The sequence below is a fragment of the Vigna angularis genome, chromosome 8 (genome assembly GCF_016808095.1).
Source record: "Vigna angularis cultivar LongXiaoDou No.4 chromosome 8, ASM1680809v1, whole genome shotgun sequence".
Lineage (NCBI taxonomy): Eukaryota > Viridiplantae > Streptophyta > Magnoliopsida > Fabales > Fabaceae > Vigna > Vigna angularis.
Genome location: NC_068977.1, coordinates 10,955,864 through 10,973,731, shown reverse-complemented (window position 1 = coordinate 10,973,731; position 17,868 = coordinate 10,955,864). Strand labels below are relative to the sequence as shown.

Below are 17,868 nucleotides of genomic sequence, written 5' to 3'. Positions count from 1 at the left end.
GACGTCTATATAGATGTCTGACTATGGGCGGCCGACGTTTAATGTCCTGGACGAATCTTAGCTCTACAATTCATTAGACGTCTGCATGTGCATCGTTCAAAAACACAGTGGAGGGAAATGGAGGAGCGCACCGTTCAAAAACGCAAGAATCGCAAGCCAAAAACGCTCAAAATCGCCGACAAAGGACACACGCAAAACTGCACCAAAACGCATTATAATCGGTTCAAATGGAAGATAATTCATCAAAGAGTAATGTAATCGGAGTAAAACTAATTTTAAACGGTGCAAAAGAGAGAAAATGAACCTCAAAAGCTTTGGCCATGGAGAGAAAACGCGAGGAAGATGATGAACACTGAGTGTGCGTAACTGCTGCCTCACGTTCGCGATTTTGGTAATAGCAGATGTTTAGAATTCGAGCCCCCTCCTAGCCGACGTCTAAAGCCAATTAAAATATTAATATTTTTATTCATTCGTCTATTTTTGGCGTCCAATTACAGGGACCGACGTTTAAATGACTTTAGAAGTCGGGCCCCCTCTTAACCGACATCTAAAAGGTTTAAAATATAATTTTAGTGGACACATTTGGCGTCCGGGTTAGGAGGGGCCGACGTCTAAATAAGACTTTAAATGTCGGTGTGGCGGGATTGGACGTCTAAATGGTAACTTTTGGAATTTTAACTACCTCATTGGCGTCCAATGGTTGGCCCCGACGTTTAAATAGGTCTTAGATGTCGGGTATCCTAAACCCGAACGTCTAAAGCCAATTCAAATATTAATATTTTTATTCATTCGTCTATTTTTGGCATCCAATTGTAGGGGCCGACGTCTAAATAGTGATTTTAATTACAACAATGTCACCGATCATTTTTTACGTTGGATATTCGGTGGTCAGACGTCTAAAGGGTGACGTTAAAGGCATTTTCTACACTAGTGAATAAATTGTGGATGAGTAATTAGTTTAAATAACAATATTATTGTTATTGTGAAATGCGAGGTATTATTTTTAATGGGAAAATTAAAATTGATAGAATTATATTAAACATAGAGATGCAAATACATGATTTGGATAGTGAAAAAAGCAAACAAGACAAAATATTAGTCTTATAATTAAGCATAGAGTGACGTGACTTTCTCTTCTAATATCTTCACTCATAAGAGGACTTAAAAAATTTTACTCCTCAAATTTTTGTGTGCAAATTCCTCCAAATTAGTTCATCCAAACAAGTTATACTAGTCCAACTTAAGGAGAAAAAGTTAGTGAGAAAAAGAGTTAACTTTGGTCATTGTTCTGTTTCTTTATCTTTTAAATCACAATGAAACTTCTAAAAGAAAAATTAAATCTCAAGCCTAAATGAAAAAATTTAATAAGAAAAAGACATAGCATTACCAATTATTTTATCTTTTTCTTTTTCTTTTAAATCACAAGGAAACTCCTTCAAGAAAGCAAATATCAAGCCTGAGGTAAAAATGTTAATGGAAAAAAGACTTAACGTTGGCTACCGTTGATGGCTTACCCCCTAGCCATAGTCAAACACACTCAAGAAGAGTAGGAGTAATCTATGAAAGATGGATCCAAGCTCTTCTTATCATGGGTCATCAATGGGTTCTTAGTAGAGTAGATTTATTTTAGACCTTGTATTATAGGCCAAATAATATAGGATTTCTTTTTTAAGCCTTATATCATGGACCAATTAGTGTAGGGTTTTGGTCAACATGAGTCAACACAATTCAAATCTCATGTTGATTCATATGTAACGCCTCTTGTTAGTTGACTTTTAGTCAACATCCACCTATACCACCTTGGGAGAAAAGTTAAGGGCATGTTAGTCTTCTTCCTTTGGGAGTAGTGGTCATGTGTTTTTGTCCTAATGAAGATGATTCTCTCTTAGTGACCATGTGTCTTTCTAATAATGGAGAAGATTTTCGTATAATAGTGGTTACATATCCTTCTCTTAATGAAGAATATTTCAGTCTTATTATCCAAGTTAGCAAAGTTGAGACACAAAAATAAAAGTAATCATATATTGGCATCTTGTAACATTTTTTTGAAATGAAGTATGAGAATATAGATTTTTTTTTTAATTTTCATAGTTCTTTATACTCAATAATTATGATGTTTTTCTTAAAATATTTATATAAATTTTATTTTTTTTATGAAATAAATTTTTAGGTCTAATTTAACTTTATAAAAGAGATTCATAAAATATACTTATATCAATTTCTATATTGTAATATGACTTTATTTATAATTAATATAAAATCTCACTCACACTCTTATGTTAAAATCTATACATTTCAAGTTTAAGATTGAATATTTATGATTGGTTCGACAAGAACCTTTATATTAGGTTAAAGGTTAACCCTATTAATCTAATAAAGATAAATTCTATTAGATTTTACATATAACTTAATATTATAAATATAAAATGATACTTATACTCATAGTATAATTTTTTATCTTTATTTTTTTTTTGTTAAAGTGTTTTAAAATCATATATCCAAAAATATATTTTTGAATTTGTTGTTCCTAGAAATTTTGTATTATTGTTTTGGTAGTGCTTTACCAATTAAATAATTGAAAACAGTTTTTTTTTGCTTATTATATTATGAATTAGACAATTCAAAATATCTCTAAATTATAACATTTAAACTTATTTTTCAAATTATATTTAGATTATATAATTAAAACTGTACTTTAGATTCTCGAATTCCCAACTATATTTTATATTACACTTTCCAAAATCATATTCTTGACTGGATACTTCAAAACTTTACTTCAAATACGTAGTTCTAAACATAATTTTGAAATAAATAAATAAGGGTGTAATGACAAAAATAATTTAGTCATTTTATTATGTTACGGGTGGTAAAAGAAAATATGAGGGGTGCAGGAAGAAAACATCGAGAATAGTTTCTCAGGCCAGTCTCGAAACACAGTCCTAAGCAACAAACGAAAGCCCCAAAAAAGAACACAAACAAAATCCAAGGGTTTTAGGAAGAATTAAGAGAGATTGGAACTCTTCCCTTCTGAAGTGATTCATTCCACTTCTATGCCATGAAGTTCCTTCAATCTCTCATTGGTATATTCTTCTTCTTCTTCTCCGCGTTCCACTTCTTCTTCATTTTTAACGTACAAACTATTTTTCACAATCTCAGTTTCTCTTTCTTTTCGCTTTCCATACCTCAATCACGTTATGCTGCACAACTATTTTTTTTTTCAGTCTCAGTTTCTCTTTATTTCTCTTTCCGTAGTTCAATCACGTTATGCTGTGCGTGTCGGGTCACTGAATCGGGTTTCTGGACTCCGATTCTTCGCCGTTTCCACTGAAGAGTACGCCAAGAGAAACTATGCAAACAACGTTTCCGAGTATAACACTGTTTTGGGCTCTCTCACTTCAAAAAGAAGGTTTTGTCTCCTTTTTTTAAAAAAAAATAAAATAAAATTTGGGTTAATTAATTATTCTGAGCATCCCATTTTTTTTAATTTTGCCAAGGCTGAATTTTTGCATGTGGGGTTTATTTGGTAGGACTTTCTTGCTGAGAGATGTGTATGAAGATATGATGCTTGATGGGGTGAAACCTTCGCGCGACACTTTCCATTCCCTTGTTGCGGGAACTATGAAAGCAGCTAGGATGCAAGATGCTTTTTTCTTCGTGGACCAAATGAAAACTATGGGTTTGCTCCCTGATGTATGTGCTGTCTTTTTATCATTATTCATAACTTTGCTTGAATAGTTTTCCATTTTAGGTGGGACGAAGTGTTGGAGTGGAGCTATTGATATTGAATGTAATACTTGAATTTATATTCTGAGAAAGGGGTGCTTAACAAATTTAGGTTGATCATCACCTGCAGAAACTGATATCATTGCTTGAAATTCAATTTGGTACTAATGACATATAATGGGATCTGCAGTTGAGATATTGGGCTAGTTCTGTTGCTTTCCCCGAGTTTATTAACAAGGGGAAGAGATGAGAATGTGGAATGATTATTCTTGAAAGTGTTGTAGTTCAATGTCTTTAGTTTGCTGCGTAAACTCTTATTTTCTGGGTCTCTTCCTTTTGTAATAACTTTTAGAATATGGATAATCTTGAGTGATAACAGAAGGTTTTGAGGTTCTTTTATTCTTTATAATCCTTTCAAGTTTCCATGCTATTGTAGACCAGAAGATACTTTTGTTATTTTTATATACATTTTTGCCTGAAAAGGTTGTTGGAAGCTGTCATGTGTGCCCCATAATGATTTTGTCTAGTAGTTTGTATCAGCAGATGCCATTAGGCCGCAAAACATTTTGCTGTGTAATTTGTATATCCTCTATGTAGGTCTATGACAGTTGTTTCATGTTGATGACGTAGGTTACTTTGTACAACTTTCTGATTTCGACCTGTGGGAAATGCAAGAACTCTAATAAGGCTATTCAGGTACTTATCACTATTGCTTGTAGTCAAGGATTTGAAGTATTACTATTTTTATTTTATTGCTTCCTTCTCTTTAGATATATGATTTATTTGTTTTTGTTTGAAATGGAGATTTTGGAGGAAATGAAACGCATGGAAGTAAAGCCTAATGTACAAACCTACATCTGCTTGCTAAATGCTTGTGCTGCCGATGGACGCATAGACCGAGTGTATGTTGCAATCTACTTCTTGCACTATCTAATACTTTACTATAAATTACTTCTTCCCTTAATTCCTGCTCTCTATAATTCCATTGTCTGTTTTTTACAATGCTTTTTTGTTGTCATTCAATGTCCAAGGATTGTTGCTTTATTTTAAACAGTGTGTTGTGAAATTCTACTCTTAATGGCCTAACACGTAAAACCTGGTTTTCTACGAGATAAATTTTTTCTTGTCTTTTGTGTAAGGTAAGAGTTTTCTCTCTTCTAGTTTTCTGTTTTTTAGTACAAATTGTATTTCAGAATCATCAACTCGTCACTTAGATATATTATATTGTTTTGGAATATTTAAATTATATTTATTGAAATGTATTGATCCAGGTATACAATTGTCCGTGATATGATAGCTGCTGGTCTGGGATTGAACAAGTTCTGCTATGCTGGGCTTATAGTTGCACACAAGAATAAGACACCTCTTGTTGATGATTTTTCTGCAAAAGTAGTTATCTTACCTATGTTTTTATTTGGAATCGTATATGCTGTATTTGTCCAGTGATGTTTAAACTTTTATTCTGTGGAAAAAGGTTATTGAGTTTGTGGAGAAGTCAAAGATGTGGTCTTCAGATGAAACCAACAGTGCCAATGCTGAGAATGTGATGATGGGTGTTAGTGATGAAGAATTATACAACCTACCAACAGCAGATTATATTCATAGGCGTGGAGGGTTTTTGAATCGACCATTTACAGCATATCACACTGCATTTCATGCTGCTGCAGACCTAAAACTTGTTGAGGTATTAAGTGTCATGTCATGCATGTTAAAGTTCGTATGCTGTTGTTTAATTCTTTTTACTATGCTTTTGTGTTATTACTCCAATGCCATTTGTTTTTGTGTGGAATGAAATTATTGGACGGTATGATTTCGAGATGTTGGATTGAGTTATCAGCATAAGTCCTGTAGAAATTGGTTGCATGTGATATTTGAATATGGACATAAGTTGGTGTCGAATGTAGATCTGGATCCATTTTCTCGGTTAATAATTTTTTACTGCATATTTCTTTTAAATAATATTTACACCCTTCATTTTCATTGACTTACCTAGTTACTACCACCAAATAAAATTCGTATTATGTTATCTTCTGCTAAACAAATGTGCATATTAATCTTCCTTTTTTACGGACCCTTTTAAAAGCTCTATTGTTGTTACACTCTGTATTGACCCGAAAATAGAGATTAGATGTATAATAGTTATATGATTTAAGGTAATGAATAAATTATGTTTTCTCATTGCCATGTCGGACACCCGTAAGCTGAGTTAGAATATTGCCACAAGAAATTTGTCAGCCTTATAATGTTTATAGTTTCATTTCCTATGAAGGCTTTATGAAGTTGTTTGCATGCACAAATTGTATTTATTTAGATAATGTGTTGTATGACATCAACATTTAAATTTCATTATTACTTTATGTTCTTTAGAGATTTATATTCCTATACTTAAAAAAAGTGGAATTTCTGCATGGCTGTTAAAGGAAGTTTTCTACCAATTTAGTTAATGATGGGGTTGTATCACATCCGAATATCATATTTGAATTATTGTTTTTTGTGATAGTAACCTGCCCCTACCATCCTCTAGTATAAAACTTGGAAAAGGAAATTCCAATGGATTGCAGGTTTGTGTATATTTCAAAACAGGCCATTTTAATGTGTTTGTCAAAACAAGTAGAGTCCATCTTGAAAATAAAGGCTTCGGAAATATTCAATAATTGAATTTGTTCACCTTCTTTCTTCACTTTTATATTTTTGCACCACTATTTCTTCACTCGTTATGATATGTGGTGCCATCACTTATGTTGGGATTCTTGGCAGCAAGAAACCCTGAACCCACACAGATAAGCACTTCAACACACACACAGCACACAGTACTCACCAAAGAACCAAACTGTCTTATTATTCTTGTAACAAAGACTTAGGTAACCAAGGGAGCAATCCTCCCTTCACGCAGGATGTAATATTCCTGTCACTACAACAATATAACCCAAAACTGTCCTCCTAAGACACACCTCCCCCCTATATAACAAACCCTTCACACCTAACAGCCAACCGTCAAACCAACTAGAATTGGATCCACAAGTCCTAGTTCAAACAAATAAAATTTCTCCTTCACCTCCAAACCTTCCAAAACTAATAAGAGGTCATGGCAACATCCACTAGTTGTCCTTTTATGTCCATCCCCCAGTCTGACTTTGTAGGGAGGAGTTTCCTCAACCACCAGGCCTAATTCAGTCACTAGTTTGGCCAAAATAAAGTTGTGGCTAGCACCACTATCAATTAACACCAACACTCGTTTTCCACTCACTCATCCTTGTAGTTTCATAGTATTAGATTGTGTCAGGCCCCCTGCTGAAAAAGCCGAGAGTCATCTGTCTCTGCTCCATTTCTTCCTCCTCTTTTCCTTCCTCTTCCTCCTTATCTTCAGCCATGATCATTATCCTTATATCTTTTTCTGGACATCTATGGCCTGGGCTGTAGGGACCCTCACAGTGGAAACATCTCCCTTCTCTTCTCCGGATATACTCTTGGGCTGCTATTTCTTTTTCTTTTTTGTTTTAATTTATCTTTTAATATATGCATGTTTGCTCTAATTGTGGCAGTTAACGAACACACTATTGGACATGCTGAACAAGGACGGAAAAACTCCTGATGTCTTTATTATGATGCAAGTAGTCAGGTAATCAATTAAGGGTCCTCTTTTTGCTATTGTCCCTAATTGAGGGAAAGGAAATCAAATTACAAAAAGAAAATATTGATTATGAGAAAGTTGTAGAATAGGCATTTTCCTCTAGTAGCTAGCTCCTTTCCTTGTTACACTTTCTGGAAAGTACCTACTAGTATGAAAAATGAATGGTATTTTCCATTTGTGCATTTGACCTTTAAATCAAAGGGAAGTTAGAAGTCCTGGGAAGGTGGTTATATATATGTGGTTAACATGTAAATAATTTCTTTCGTTCCATTGCTTCTTTTGAAGGATGTCTTTGGTTAGATAAAATGTTTCCTTTGCAATATCATTATCATTTAGCCCGCTCAAACCAAATAGTCTTGATGGATATATATCTATCTATCTATCTATATCTACCTATCTATCTATATCTATCTATATATATATATGTGTGTGTGTGTGTGTAATATTTTATAGGTATACAATTGACTAATTAATTAGTAAACATTTAACATTTTGTGGTGTATCCATTTTCCAATATTCAAAACACTTCTATTGATTTTGTTATAGAAACATATAGTATCTTGTGCAAGTAGAATATGAATTGTTTGTACAAAGGCAATGATGTAACCACCAAACTTGTTCAATTTGGTTGATATTGTTGGTGAATATGCTTTCAATTTGAGCTTTGTTGAATAATGATTATCTTTTGTTGTATAACCTTTATAAAGATGTTCTTGTTGAAAATTGTCGTCTTACAGTTGGAAACCCTCAATTTCACCAAAACCTTTTCTTCTAACTCTAGGGTTGGTGCACCTTGTTAAGCATGACCTAACACAAGTGGTCTAGCATCCTAGCTTTGGTTTATGAGCTCTCACACCCTAATATCACAATTTGTCCTGTCATGCGTGTGCATCTTGTGTGTCGGTTGCTGCCATTGGAATGTCATTGTATCTCTCTCTTCCACAGGTCTTGTCAAAGCTTCCTAGTCCGTTTCAAGCATCATCTTTCTCTATGTTGCCCTTTGCTTGGTTGTTTGGCTTGTAAGTGAACACCACCATTACCACATAGAAACTCAATGAAAAAAGTATGTATATCATTGGTTGCCTTTGTAGAACTTTGGTTCCTTGGTCAAGGACACCATGAACATTTGAAGAAAGTGCACAATGGAGGGTCAATAGAGAATAGTGCTCAATGGAAGATTTTCAATTATGTGTTATACTGTGTCAACTTGAGAAACCACATATTTTAGGGACTCTCAAAGCCTTTAGAACTTATTGTTCTTTTGGAAAAAGGCATAGAGTATTTTTGCTAATGATATACAATGGCTATACGACTCTATAGGTTGGCTTCTTTCAAATAGGCAAACCATGATATGATTACTCATCTTGCTCAACCCCAAGTTGGAGTGGAAAAGTTGTAGTTCTCTTAGATGTTGACTTATTAGATAAAAATAAACTAAAATTTGCAAGCTATATATGGGATTGATCCTGAAGAGTTTACATTCAAATCTTGGTCAGTCAAGAAGTTCCTTCTTTGAACAACTTAATTACAAGCCCTATTTGTGTTCTTACCTTTGTAAAAAGGGAAAATTCAGCCAAGGTGGTTGAATCCTCAACAATGGTATCTTCCCTAGGAGTCATGGAAATTGAGGAAGAGGTGGTCGTTTCTAGTGCTCCTATTGCAAAAGAATGTCGTACTCAAGAAAATTGATACTTCATGGCTTTCTAAAAGAGGAAACAAACTTGTTTAGGTCTCAAACGTCTGAAATTAAAATCCATGAACATGACTTTCAATAATATTTTCAATGGAAAACCGCAAATAAAGCCTAGTCTTCCTCCTCTTCTAGTGTTTCAACATGTTTGTCAATCAATTGCTAAGCTAAATCCATGGATTATTGACTCAGGTGTTTCTGATCATATAGTTGGTAATGCTTTTTTATTTTCTTCTATGAGAACCCTTAAATTAAATTTGCTCACCTCATTACTTTAGTTGATGGATCTTGACTCCAAAGGTGTTGGTCAAGTCTCACTTTCATCTTCACTAAATCTAAATTTTGTTCTCTTTGTCCTTGTCTTTTTAATTTAACCCCTCTCAGTTAACTAAGTCTTTAAATTGTTGTGACATTGAATCCCAACTCTATTGTCATTTTGGAACTTGGTACATGTCAAATGATTGGTGAAGATGTTGAATTTTGGGGTCTCTACTATTTTGAATCACAACCATATATGTCTTGTGTTGTTTTGTCTCCTAAGCTTCTCAATGATCAAAATTGATACTTCATGGCTTTCTCAATTTTCTTGTATATCAAAATTAGAAATTTTTGTTTGAAGTCTCTATAAGTTGGAAGTGTTATTGTGAAAGTCATGTTAGTGGGGTATAAACTTGTTCATTTTTCCTTTTGAAAGCAAACTAAAGAACGATGTAACTTAACTTTTAGTATCATTCATTCAAATATTGGTGTTCCAAGTTTTGTTACATCTTTTGGTTTAAAAATATTTTGATTACTTTAATTGATGAATATTCATGATGTACTTAGGTATAATTAATGAAATATAGATTTGAGCTTTTACCTATTTCTTTGTCTATCTTCCAAATAAGATCAAGAATCATTGTGTGAAAACTATTAAAATTTTTAGAAGTTATAGCCTAAGAATGTTTTTCCTTTGAACTATGGTAGGTTTGGCATTGTTTATAGTAGAAGAAAGAAACAAGGCAGTTAGTTATGTTTTATAATTGTAACAGACATTATAAATAGTCTGTTTTAGGTGTGTGGGGAGGTTAGGTGGTTGTATCTTAGTTTCGGTGGGAAAAGGTTGTGGAGAGTGAGGCCTCTCAAAGTACCTTGGCTGTAATTGTTGTTATAGTCTATTGTCCTACTACATTGGTAAGGAATAGACCTTCTTGGAATAAAAAGTATCTCTTTTTGTCTAGTTCTAAATACTGGTCTTATCAAACTATCATCTTTCTTATCTTCACATGACATTTTACATCAGTCCACATGCCTTTGCACACCTCAACAAAAGGGAATAGTTGAAAGAGAAAACAAACACTTGGTGGAACGAAGTGAAATAGATCATTCAATGTTCTACTACTATACTTCTCTTGGGCAATGTGTATGTTTAGTTGTTTATGTTGATGAAATACTGATCATAAGCAACAATGCTATTAAATTTTCATAATTGAAAACATACTTGTTCAACCAATAACAAACCAAAGATCTTGGTTGACTAAAATATTTTCTTGGTATTGAGGAGTCTCAATCAAAGGAAGGCTTTGTGATCTCAAAGAAAATATGGTTTAGAAATTTTGAAGGAAATTGACATGATATAATGTAAGCCCATTGATAGTCCTATAGGTAAAATAAAAAGTTAATGGTTCTGCTTCGGTAGGTTGGAAGTCTCACGTCAACTAAAGATAAAATCAATTTAAAATATATAAGTGGGGTCAAACCTCATCTTACAAGCTGACTTTGTAAGGTTGAGTTAGGCTTAAAGTCCACTTCTTAACATGGTATCAGAGTCATGAGTTAGAACTTGTCCTAACAAAATTTGTTGTTTGTTGGGTTTTAGTGTTTCACTTGCTATCGGATCATCCATTAATGTCAAGTCTTATGTCAACTAGAGATAAGGTCAATTTAGAATATATAAGTGGGTGCAAACCTCACTTGAAAAGGAGAATGATTTTTATTATTATCATTCATATCTATTACATTTTTCTTACACCTATTTATAACAATCTAATCTTCCAAAAAAGAAAATAAGGAAAGAATATACTGAAAAATAAACTAGAAGATTCTATAGATATTTTCTTTAATTAGGAAATTCTTCCTCTAATTACAACACTCACCTTACAAGCTGGTTTTATAAGGTTGAGTTAAGCTTAAAGTTCACTTCTTAACAAGAGATATAGGAGAATGGCAGGAAACTTCTTTACTTTGCAATCACATGACCTGGTCTTTCATTTTCCATGTTGTTAGCAAATTTATGTAGGATCTTGATAGAATATAATGTGATAGGATATAACGTGTGTAGGATAGAAGGAAACATTTTAGGAATTAGTTGTTAGTTGGTTAGTTGGTTGGGGGGCCTTTATAAGAAGGCATGGAGGTCTTGTGTCAAGGGAGCTTTTGATATTCTTTGTATAGACAGGAGGTTGTTCCTGTGGAGGGAAAGTGTTTCCTTGGAAGTTGGATGTTGTTCTCGTACATTCTTTGAATACAAGAGGAATATACAATTTTGTTTCTCAATTGCCTATGCGAGTGAGTGTTGAGTGCGTGATAGATAGATTCCTTACTAAACAAATCTATCAAATTGATCCGACCTGCCGGATCAAGAAGTGATCAAGAAGTGGTGGAAGCATGGAAGGAAGAGACAATACCTTGGACGAAGTGGGCCAACGAACTGAAAATGAGGATAGCATAATGGAGAAGAAGTTGCCAAGAATTGAAAGAAATGATATTGGAATACCAGAATCAAGAAAGGGATTCAAAAGGAAGGAAGAAATCTCTTGACAGAGCAAGAAGGGGAGGGAAAGAGGAATTTCTTCATGACAACAAGAAAGGAAAGAAAGAGGGAAAAATGGGTAGGGATGTTGTGAACTTAAAGCCAAGAAATTCTTTGAAGAAGGAGAGTACTTGGCTAATGAAGAGAAGAAGGAAGAAAGATATCCACATAGTAGTGCAGAATGGAGAAGAAATATCCAAGAAATAAAAGAAATGTTGCAGAAATTCAAGATTCACATAAAGGGCTTAGAAAGAAGTGAGAAATTTGTCATGAAAGGAAAGAAAGAGGGAAAAATGGGTAGCGATGTTGTGAAAGATAGTCTTCTACACATAAAGAAAGCCAAGAAACCCTCGAATGAAGTAGAAAATTCAACCAATGGGGAGAAGAAAAGGGAAAACGGATATCAGTGAAGAGGACGGGGCTGACTAAGACCGTGAGGGAATGTCGTTACCATTACATAAAGGAGTAGAGTGTCAAAAGCTGCTGTTTTGAGTGTTGATGGTTTTGCAGCAATTAGAGGGCAAGATAGGAGAGAAGAAAATATATGTGAAAATGAAGGCAAAGACGAAAACTGTGATGGAGACATTGATGTGGCTGTTGTTGAGAAAGTTGCAGAAGTTGTTGCTGTAAAGGTTGATAACGTGACAAATGTTGGTAGGGAAAATACATCAGGTGAAGCCCATGATGGGAATGTTGTGACTCTTGCTTCTCTGAGTAAAGTTGCATAAGCTGCTGGTTTTAGTGGAGATAGTGTGGCAGGTCGTGGTGTGTATGTCAAAATAATGAAGAAGGGTGAAGACTGAGGAAAGAAAGCAGAATGTGGTGGGAGCTTTGTGACTATTAAGTCTGGAAATAGAGTAGAAGATGCAGCTGTTTTGAGTGGGGAAAAATTCATCCAAGAATTCAAGATATTGGTGTCACAAGCTAATAAAACACTAGAAGATCAATTGCATGGTTTTTCTTTGCAGGGCTGCAATCTAACATTCACAATTGGTTGCCACAACAGGATCTAAAGAACTTGATTAGAGATTCACAAAGTGCTATAATTGTGGGAGAAAGGCCAAAAATGAAGAATCACACTCTCTGTAGGGAAGAAAACACCAAAACAGAAGGGGGATTTGGAACAGAAAAATATAGTATGATGGAGGAGGAAGGGGAGGCAACAATAAAGAGCGTTGAAGATGGAGATGCAGCCAAGCAACAATCAATGACATTCGAATTTTGGGATTCCAAATTACTGGGTTCAGAATATGGTGTGCAAAAACCACTCTCATATCAACCACCACCCAAGCCTCCAGATCTAAAATTGCAAGCAATAGCCAGTGGGTTCCCTTCATATGATAACACGTTGAGGACAAGGTTGTTCTGCAGTGGGATGTAATGATAGAACATAATGTGATAGGATATAATGTGTGCAGGATAGAAGGAAACAAATTAGGAATTAGTTGGTTAGTTGGTTGGGGGCCTTTATAAGAAGGCAGGGAGGTCTTGTGTCAGGGGAGATTTTGATATTCTTTTTATAGGGAAAGTGTTCCCTTGGAAGTTGGGTGCTGTTCTTGTACATTCTTTGAATACAAGAGGAATATACAGTTTTCTTTCTCAGTTGCATGTGCGAGTGAGTGTCGAGTGCGTGATAGATAGATTCCTTACTAAAGATATCTATTAGTCATTGATCATTGGAACATTGTTATTCACATTGTTAGGTATATCTAAAGGGCTCCTGGACTGGGGTTTTATACGAGGATAAGGGAAATAGTCAAGTTTCTGGATATAACGATTCTGATTGGATAGGTTATCCTATAGACAAACACGTAACTACTGGTTATTCATTGGTGGAGATGTTATTTCTTAGAAGAGCTAGAAACAAAGTGTCATTGCTTGATCGAGTGTATAAGCATAATTCCAAGCTATGACTTTGCCTAAGTGTGAACTTGTGTGCATCAAAAGACTTCTTCAAAGTTTAAAATTTATGAAGTCCAGCACATGAAGTTATATTGTGATAGACAACCAATCACATTTCTTCTAATCTAGTGTTTCATGAAAGAACTAAACATATTGAGATTGATTATCATTTTATTCAAGAGAAGATGTTATCCAAGAGGATTAGTATTGAATTTATCAATTCTATATTTTGTCTAAATCATTGAGAAGACTTTGAATTCAGTTTTTATGTTGTATAACTTTTATAAATCTGTTTGTTATACCTAGTATGTCATATGCATGTCATAGGCATTAGCCCTTATTTATGATTTCTCAGTACTGTATTGTTAATTACACAATTATATATATATATATATATATATATATATATATATATATATATATATATATATATATATATCTCTGTGTGTGTGTGTGTGTATACATATATACATATGTTTGTATCAGTGGAGTGTATGAACACTATTTTTCAATCTAAAACTTCAACTAACTTTTTTTTCTCTAGAAGGGTCCTTCTGTTTAATTGTACTGGTATCTGTTCTCCTGATGCATTATTAAAGAAGTCAGTTTATCTCTGTTTACCATTATTATGCAGGTGCTATTGTCATGCAGGAGAAATTGACCTTGCTCTTCAAACTTTTGAGAACTACATAAACGAGGGAAGGGTTATTGCTGCAGAACTTTTTGTGGTGAGTTTGGTCAAAATTTCTAGGATTTTCAATCCCAAGTATTATTGTAGCTCAAAGCTTATTATTCTTGTTCAAAGGATCTTGAGGATGATGTAAGTAGTATGGATAAACACCCTTCTGGCAGTGTGTGACTCGTACAAGTATGCCTGAACTTAAAAAGTGCCAATTTTCCAGTCATGCATCTAATGCATGGTTATGTAGTTGAAAATTTGTTTCACCCTTACCTCGTTGAACACTGCTGCGTAATGATTATTTTTAAAACAATTTGCATAAAAGGCATATTGAGTTAACGTGACTGCAGACTCTCGCAGAAGGGGCAATGGCTGGGTACACTGAGAAAGGAATGCAAATTGCTCAAGATATTCTGGTACGTCATCTTAGCTCTGCGTCAACTTTGTCACTGTGATTTATCTGATCTGGTTAAGGATTTAAAAATATTATTTTATAAATGTAGGTAAGGATGAACGAAAGAAATTTTTTTGTGAATAGCAGATTGGGAAGTGAGCTCCTGCTTGTAGCTGCAGGAGAGAAGGTATTGAAACTTTATCTCGTTACTAGCTTGATACACAGTTTTATTTGTTCTCTGGAATTTCTAATATGTATTTTGTTCTTATTTCTAATGGTAGACCGGGGGATATACCACTGCCAACTACATATGGGACATGATGCAAGTTCGGAAAATTAACGCCTTATTTCCTGCGGTAGAAGCATATTACCAAGGCTTAAAAGTGAGTTATTTGCTTCTGTAGACCATCACGTTCTTCTATGTTCTTTGAAATAATTTCTCTTGATAGTTTGTATATTCATCTTAGTGGTAAAAAGCCATGAATCATACAGTAAAGGTTGCAATTTGTCTTCCCTAGATTGGATATATTAATTAGTATGAGCTGTGATCCGCTGTCATTAACAACAGGCCCTTTTGCATTGCCATTCAATCTTTCTTTTGTCACATTGCCAAGAGTTCAACACTCCTCTAGTATATAGTACTGGGAGTGATTCATCATTTTGCATGCAAAGGAGAACACTGAGTTTTCATTTCTATGTGCTCTTAAATGACTTCCTATTCAGATATTCCTTGAAATTCTTGTATTGCATTTTTTAAGAAATGAAATACAGCTCTTAGTTTTTTATTGAGTTCACTTTTTTGAATTGTTTTCTAATGGTCACACACACATGTTATAATCAAGCTATATCTTCCCATTGAACGTACCCATGATGCTCACTACTTTGTTTGTGGAATTGCAGGATCGAGAGATTCCTGAAGATGATCCAAGACTTCTTATGGTTTCTAATGCATATAAAAGAATGAATACGAGAAGCGGGAACAGACAATTTTAAAGTCATACTACTTAAGTCACCAGAATTATTGGTTTGATTCATGTATCACATGGTACGTAAGTCCCAAGTTTAACTAAATTATTGTATTTTAGGAGATTATGTAGAGCACTTTTTACCGTTTTCCAACATCTGATAGATCAAGGTTTTCTGTTTTGAAATAATTATTTCTCTGTAATACACGAGGCACCATTGATGTTAAGTTATTTCAATGTCAATGTCAATGTCATTGCAGACTCTAAATTTGGCTATAAATTGTAATTTACATTGATAATTGTTTGCTTGAGAAGGAAGAAAATGTTACTCCTTAGTGGGGAAGAGTGTGTTACATATTCTTTCACTAATAGTGTTGTTTTGAGAACTTGAGAAGAGTGTCATCGAGATTGAGAAAGCTTGAAAACTACACTCTCTGTTAGTTACTATTCAAGCGTGCGTTTTTAAGTTTTAGTTTACCAAGATTATGTTTCAACAAACTTTTTCTATAAGAGTAAGGAATTTTAAGTGGCTAATTTATTTTCATAAAAATTTTAAGTATTTTGAAATAAAATGTGATGTTTGGATAAGAAATTTTAAAAGAAATAGAAATTGTAGAATATAGTCAAATAAATTAGATTAATTAAAATTAGAGAAATTTAAATTTCACTTAGAAGGTAAACAAATTTAAAATTTAAATATTTTTAAGATTGTCTTATTTGTTTTTTTTTTCTTAATTTGATTTTAGTAGAAATGTTATTAATATGATTATGATAGAGATTTTAATAAGTGTTTAGAGTTTGTTTTTTTGAACCAATATCATATGGACGATTTTCTATTTCAAAATATATGTTTATTTCTTATTAATCAATTTAAGATTTTTCTGGTTAATGTTCAAATGACTATTTGATTAATGTTAATTTTTAGTTATGTTATATTAGTAAGGATTTACTCAATTATTAATAGAGGGGCTATTTTATTATTTTGTTAATTTTAATAGAGATTATCCTTCTTAAATTGACAGCAATGTTATGCTTTGTCAAAAGTTCTATCATAATTATAGTTGAGATAACTTTAAGTAAATATTAACTATGGTTTCTTTTTATCAATGTTATTTAGAAAAAATTTTAAGTTGACATTAACAAAAATATGATAAAAAAAAAATACTCAACTAGCATTGAAAAAAAAAACCTGAGATGAAATCAATCAAGAAAAGGCATCATCTCATCAACCAAAATGATGACATATTGAATGAAGAATAATATCAATCAGTATAATTCATATTGATTTTTTTGAATTATTAATGATTACTTGATATTTAAATAATTTGCATTAGGTGATCATTGTTAGAATTATTGTTAGTGTGTTCCAACTAAGAGTGAGTTGGAAAGAAGTGTTAGTGTGTATGAGTTGTATGTGAGTGTGTGTGAGTTGTGTTCCATTCACTTAATCCTATAAATATAGGATTAAGGAGAAGGGTGTAAACCAATAACTAAGTAATATACATTTTATATTCCATTTTAACATGGTATTAAAGCAGGTTCTCTGATCCTTCTCTGTGGTCTTTGCCGTCTGCCCGGCGGCCGGCCGTCGGCAGCCCCTAAAATTTCTGTCGTGGGTTGTCCACCAATACTATCACTACTGTTTGCACTTGTCCGGTGCCGTTGTTCACGGTTATCTCGCATCTGTCCGCTGCTGTCCACCGCCGTCCGTCGCCGTCTGTCACCGCTGGCCGCCGCTTCCGCCGTTGTCGCCACCTCCGGCCACCGTCACAGTTTCGACGGGTGACCTGCGGATCTGGACCGTCTCTTTGAGCGACGGCCAACCCTGCCGGAGACAGGATCAGAATCCTCCGAACGCGCCGCCACGAGCGCCAAATAAGTCCGTCGTCGACCACCGTCCGCCGCCGGCCATCGTCGCAGATTCGACCGGTGACCAGCGGATCTGGATCACCTCTTCGAGCGCGACCTAACCCCGCTGGTTCCGGCGTCTGACTCTTTCCCACGCGCCGCCACGCGCCGCTTCTTTGTGACTGTGAGCAGGCGCGTATAGCTCACGCGCCGCCCTCTGCTCACCAGAAATTTCACCGCGACAC

At 34.4% G+C, this 17,868-nt stretch overlaps 1 protein-coding gene across 1 annotated transcript; it reads left to right on the top strand.

The window, feature by feature from the left end:
• The first annotated feature begins 2,949 nt into the window (after positions 1-2,949).
• On the top strand, positions 2,950-16,043 carry LOC108345726 (pentatricopeptide repeat-containing protein At4g35850, mitochondrial). The gene is made up of 13 exons (XM_017584446.2): positions 2,950-3,080; positions 3,253-3,406; positions 3,528-3,690; positions 4,354-4,419; positions 4,528-4,625; positions 4,995-5,112; positions 5,198-5,407; positions 7,266-7,342; positions 14,372-14,465; positions 14,767-14,832; positions 14,920-14,997; positions 15,092-15,193; positions 15,711-16,043. Exons 1-13 carry the CDS (start codon positions 3,056-3,058, stop codon positions 15,801-15,803), a joined length of 1,344 nt encoding a protein of 447 aa, XP_017439935.1. The 5' UTR covers positions 2,950-3,055; the 3' UTR covers positions 15,804-16,043.
• Positions 16,044-17,868: the final 1,825 nt, after the last annotated feature.